The sequence below is a fragment of the Penaeus chinensis genome, chromosome 38, assembly GCF_019202785.1.
Source record: "Penaeus chinensis breed Huanghai No. 1 chromosome 38, ASM1920278v2, whole genome shotgun sequence".
Lineage (NCBI taxonomy): Eukaryota > Metazoa > Arthropoda > Malacostraca > Decapoda > Penaeidae > Penaeus > Penaeus chinensis.
Window position 1 is genome coordinate 9,255,926 of NC_061856.1, and position 5,401 is coordinate 9,261,326.

Here is a 5,401-nt window from a genome sequence, read left to right on the forward strand (position 1 = left end):
AGAGAGATAGATAGATAGAGAAAGCTCTCTCTCTCTCTCTCTCTCTCTCTCTCTCTCTCTCTCTCTCTCTCTCTCTCTCTCCCGCCCCACCTCTCTCCTCCCTCCCTGCGTGCCTCAGACAAACCATAACAAGCACAGCCACACGGAAATGCGCATGCGTATTGGCCACCTGTCCCTTTAAATGCCGGACGGAGACGCAGCTCTGACCATGGGGGGTGATAGGACCCACGTTGGTAATGGCAGTCATCATTATTATCCTCATCATCTCTTACGCTCTCTTCCTTTCTCTGTCTGTCTGTCTGTCTATCTCTTTCTCTATCTCTCTCTCTCTCTATATATATATATATCTCTGTGTCTGTCTGTCTATCAGTCTGTCTGTCTCTCTCATTCTCTCTCTCTCTCTCTCTTTCTCTGTCTGTCTGTCTGTCTGTCTGTCTGTCTGTCTGTCTGTCTCTCTCTCTCTCTCTCTCTCTCTCTCTCTCTCTCTCTCTCTCTCTCTCTCTCTCTCTCTCTCTCTCTCTCTTCCTCCCTCATTCCGTCCCTCCCTCCCTTCCCTCTCTCTCTCCACCTTAGGAGAAACAAATAAAGGTTCGTCGAAAAGCTTTAGATTATGAAATACATTACCATTGTCTATCTGATTATCTCAATCTATCTGTCTATTTAACTATTTGTTTGTCTGCCTGTCTGTCTTTCTGTCTGCCTGTCTATCTAGCTATCTCTTTACCTCTCTATCTTTCTAACTGTCTGTCTGTCTAGCTATCAATTTATCTATCCATCTGCTTTCCTATCTATCTATCCATCCATTTATCTATCTATCCTTTAATCTATCTCTCAATCTTTCTATCTATTTCCCCTTCCCCTTCCTTCTCCCTACCCACAATAACCCATCCCTCTTCCCCCACCTTCCCCCCACCTACCCCACTACTTTTCCCCTACCCCCCAACCCCCCCACAACCTCCCCCCCCACAACACCCCCCACGGCAACACCTCAGTCCTTGGCAGCTTTAATCGGCGCATGGAGACAGCCAAAGCGAACGTTCATGACAGCATCCGTCATGAAGTAAGGATGTGTGTGTGTGTGTGTGTCTGTGTGTCTGTGTGTGTGTGTGTGTGTGTGTGTGTGTGTGTGTGTGTGTGTGTGTGTGTGTGTGTGTGTGTGTGTGTGTATGTGTGTGTGTGTGTGTGTGTGTAAATATTTTTATATGTATGAGTAGATGGGTACACTGATGGAAATGATAATTATTATAATGATACCGATATGACGAGGAGGATGAGGAGGAGGTAGAATAGAATGATGAGGAAGAAGGTAGAAACAAAGAGCAGGAGGAGGACATCCTCTGTGCTTTCACCCTCCCCCCCCCCTCTTCCTCCTCTCCCCTCCTGTTCTTCCCTCACACGCTCCGCCCACCTGGCCTCAAAAGCCTCTGTTACCGAGGGGAGGTGTCGCCATGCTCCCCTCACTCGCCCGGGGTTAGAGGGGAAGAGTGGGGAAGGGGAGAGGGAGGAAAAGGAGGAAGGAGGGTGAGGAGGAGGGGAGAAGATGAACGAAAGGGGAGGAGGAAGAGAAGGGAAAGGAAGGGAGATGAGAAAAGGGGAGGAGGAGGAGGGGGAGGAGGGAAGAGAGGGGAAGGGGAGAGGGAGGAAAAGGAGGAAGGAAGGTGAGGAGGAGGGGAGACGAGGAACGAAAGGGGAGGAGGAAGAGGAGGGAAAGGAAGGGAGATGAGAAAAGGGGAGGAGGAGGAGGAGGAGGAGGAGGAGGAGGGAAGAGAGGGAAGGGGAGAGGGAGGAAAAGGAGGAAGGAGGGTGAGGAGGAGGGGAGAAGAGGAACGAAAGGGGAGGAGGAGGAGGAGGAGGAGGAGGGAAAGGAAAGGAGAAGAGAAAAGGGGTGGGGGAGGAGGAGGAGGAGGGAAAGGAAGGAAGAGGAGAAAAGGGGAGAAGGAGGAGGAGGGAAAGGAAGGGAGAGGAGAAAAGGGGAGTGAAAAGAGGTGGGGGTCAAGAGGGGAGGAGGAGAGAGCATGCGGTGGGGAGGAAAGGGGAGAAGGGGGAGAAAGAGGGGAGAGCCTGGGGCTGGGGGAAGGAGAGGGAGGAAGAAAGGGGAAGAGGAAAGGAGAAGAAGAGGGGAAAGCATGGGGTGAGAAGGAAAGGGGAGGAAGGGGGGGGGGGAGGAGAAGACCAAGGTGGGGAGTGGGAGAGGGGAGAGAAGTGATCTAGAAGGGGGGAGGGGGAGAGGGAAGAGGGACGTGGGAGAGGAAGGGGGGGTGGGAGGAGGGGGAGAGGAGCGGGGACCAAAAAGGAAAGAGGGGACACAGGAAAGGGAAATTTAACTCATTAGTAATAAATCGAAAGGTATATCCAGAATGTGAAAAAAAAACTTGTTTTTTTTTACCCCTCCGTTTCTATTTATTAAACCGTTGAACTGATGATGATAATAAAAACAATGACGATAACAATCATAACAAAAGTAACAAAAATAACAATAACCAAAAAACAACAACAACGATAATGATGATAATGGTGATGACAGCAATAACAATGACAATCATAGCAACAACAACACGAACAACAACGAGAATGATGATGATGATAATAATAACAATGACAGTGATGATGATACTGATAATAAGAACAACAATGATGCCAATAACGTTTAAATAGAAAATAAGTGATTACCTGTGCAAGAGGTTCTGCGGGCGAGGGGAAAAGGGGGGGGGGGGAGGGGCAGAGGGGAGAGGAGAGAGGAGTAGAGATAGGAAAGGAGAGAAGAGAAGAGGTAGGAGAGAGAAGAGGAGAGGAGAGGAGAGGAGAGAGGAGATGAGAGAGGAGAGGAGAGGAGAGAGCAGAGGAGAGGAGAGAGCAGAGGAGAGGGATAGGAGAGGGGAGAGGAGAGGAGAGGAGAGAGGAGAGGGGAAGCAGACATAGAAGAAAGAGGGAATAAAAAGGCAAAGGAATGAGGAAATGAGGGAGGAATGGGTGAATGGGAAGAGGACGAAAAGAAGAGGAAGAAGAAGGAAGAGTAGGAGGAGAAAAACAAGGAAGAAGAGGAGAAAAAATAGGAGGAAATAGAAGAGGAAGAAGAGAGGGAGGAAGACGAGGAGCAGGAGTAAGAAGACGAAGAAAAAGAAAAGATAAAGAACAGTAGAACGAGGGAAGAAGGAAATATATAGAATAGAAAAAACGAGAAGGAAGAGGATATGGAGGAGGACGACCAGGAGGCCGAGAGGGGCGTGAGAGAATCAGGCAAAGCAACATGCAGTGGACTAATGTATTGACAGAATCAATTTCGAGCGAAAGTTTGCGAAGCCGTGAAACAATATAGGGAATAAACCAGTACGGACGGTGTATGATGGAAGCTCCGCCCACCTCGCGCCGCCCTTGTTACCACGTGGTGTCACTAAGGGCGTCGTGAAGCCTGGGTCCTGCCTGCTCCCCCTTCTCCTCCCCCTACACCCCAGCCCCTTCCCCAGCAACGGCAGCAGCCAGCGGCGTCCTGGGCGGGAGGCAGAAGGGGGCGCCGACGGACGCAGGCACTGCAGGAGGCAGGCGGATCGACAGCCCTCGGAGACAGACCAAGCAGCTTTAGAGAATCACCAGATGCCCCAAGAACAGACCAGGTACCTGAAGAGAAGGACCAGGTAGCCCCAGAGACAGACCAGGTGCCTGGAGGAAGGACCAGGCAGCCCCAGAGACAGACCAGGTACCTGAAGGGAAGGACCAGACGCCCCAGAGACAGACCAGGTACCTGAAGGAAAGGACAAGACGCCCCAAAGACAGACCAGGTACCTGAAGGAAGGTCCAGACGCCCCAGAGACAGACCAGGTACCTGAAGGGAAGGACCAGACGCCCCAGAGACAGACCAGGTACCTGAAGGAAAGGACCAGACGCCCCAGAGACAGACCAGGTACCTGAAGGGAAGGACCAGACGCCCCAAAGCCAGACCAGGTACCTGAAGGGAAGGACCAGACGCCCCAAAGCCAGACCAGGTACCTGAAGGAAAGGACAAGACGCCCCAAAGACAGACCAGGTACCTGAAGGGAAGGACCAGACGCCCCAGAGACAGACCAGGTACCTGAAGGGAAGGACCAGACGCCCCAGAGACAGACCAGGTACCTGAAGGGAAGGACCAGACGCCCCAAAGCCAGACCAGGTACCTGAAGGGAAGGACCAGGCAGCCCCAAAGCCAGACCAGGTACCTGTAGGGAAGGACCAGGTAGCCCCAGAGACAGACCAGGTACCTGAAGGAAAGGACAAGACTCCCCAAAGACAGACAAGGTACCTGAAGGGAAGGACCAGACGCCCCAGAGACAGACCAGGTACCTGAAGGAAGGACCAGACGCCCCAGAGACAGACCAGGTATCTGAAGGGAAGGACCAGACGCCCCAAAGCCAGACCAGGTACCTGAAGGGAAGGACCAGACGCCCAGAGACAGACCCGGTACCTGAAGGGAAGGACCAGGTAGCCCCAAAGACAGACCAGGTACCTGAAGGGAAGGACCAGACGCCCCAAAGACAGACCAGGTACCTGAAGGGAAGGACCAGGTAGCCCCAAAGACAGACCAGGTACCTGAGGGAGGACCAGACGCCCCAAAGACAGACCAGGTACCTGTAGGGAAGGACCAGACGCTCTAAAGACAGACCAGGTACCTGTAGGGAAGGACCAGGGATCCCCAGGGACAGACCAGGTACCTGAAGGGAAGGACCAGACACCCCAAAGACAGACCAGGTACCTGAAGGGAAGGACCAGACGCCCCAGAGACAGACCAGGTACCTGAAGGGAAGGACCAGACGCCCCAAAGCCAGACCAGGTACCTGAAGGGAAGGACCAGACGCCCCAGAGACAGACCAGGTACCTGAAGGGAAGGACCAGGCAGCCCCAAAGCCAGACCAGGTACCTGAAGGGAAGGACCCGGCAGCCCCAGAGACAGACCAGGTACCTGTAGGGAAGGACCAGGTAGCCCCAAAGACAGACCAGGTACCTGAAGGGAAGGACCAGACGCCCCAAAGCCAGACCAGGTACCTGAAGGAAGGACAAGACGCCCCAGAGACAGACCCGGTACCTGAAGGGAAGGACCAGGAGCCCAGAGACAGACAGGTACCTGAAGGGGAAAGACAGTGCCCAGAGACAGACCAGGTACCTGAAGGGAAGGACCAGGGATCCCCAGAGACAGACCAGGTACCTGAACGGAAGGACTAGGCAGCCCCAGAGACAGACCAGGAAGCCTCAAACGCCTAAAAAGTAACCTGAAAGACTTACCAAAACTTTTAAGCGACAGAAAAAGCAATTTCAGACAAAATAGATAGTTCGAATGACAGGCCAAGAAGCCTCAGAGAGACAAGAGGCAGAGGAGACTCGGAAACACGTCAGAGAGAGAGAGAGAGAGAGGAGAGAGGAGGGGAGAGATGAT

At 52.8% G+C, this 5,401-nt stretch overlaps 1 protein-coding gene across 1 annotated transcript; it reads left to right on the forward strand.

Annotated features, from left to right (window-relative positions):
- Positions 1-3,191: 3,191 nt before the first annotated feature.
- Positions 3,192-5,190, forward strand: LOC125045926 (microtubule-associated protein 1A-like). The gene is made up of 6 exons (XM_047643527.1): positions 3,192-3,224; positions 3,465-3,694; positions 3,777-3,898; positions 4,119-4,228; positions 4,261-4,535; positions 4,812-5,190. Exons 1-6 carry the CDS (start codon positions 3,192-3,194, stop codon positions 5,188-5,190), a joined length of 1,149 nt encoding a protein of 382 aa, XP_047499483.1.
- Positions 5,191-5,401: the final 211 nt, after the last annotated feature.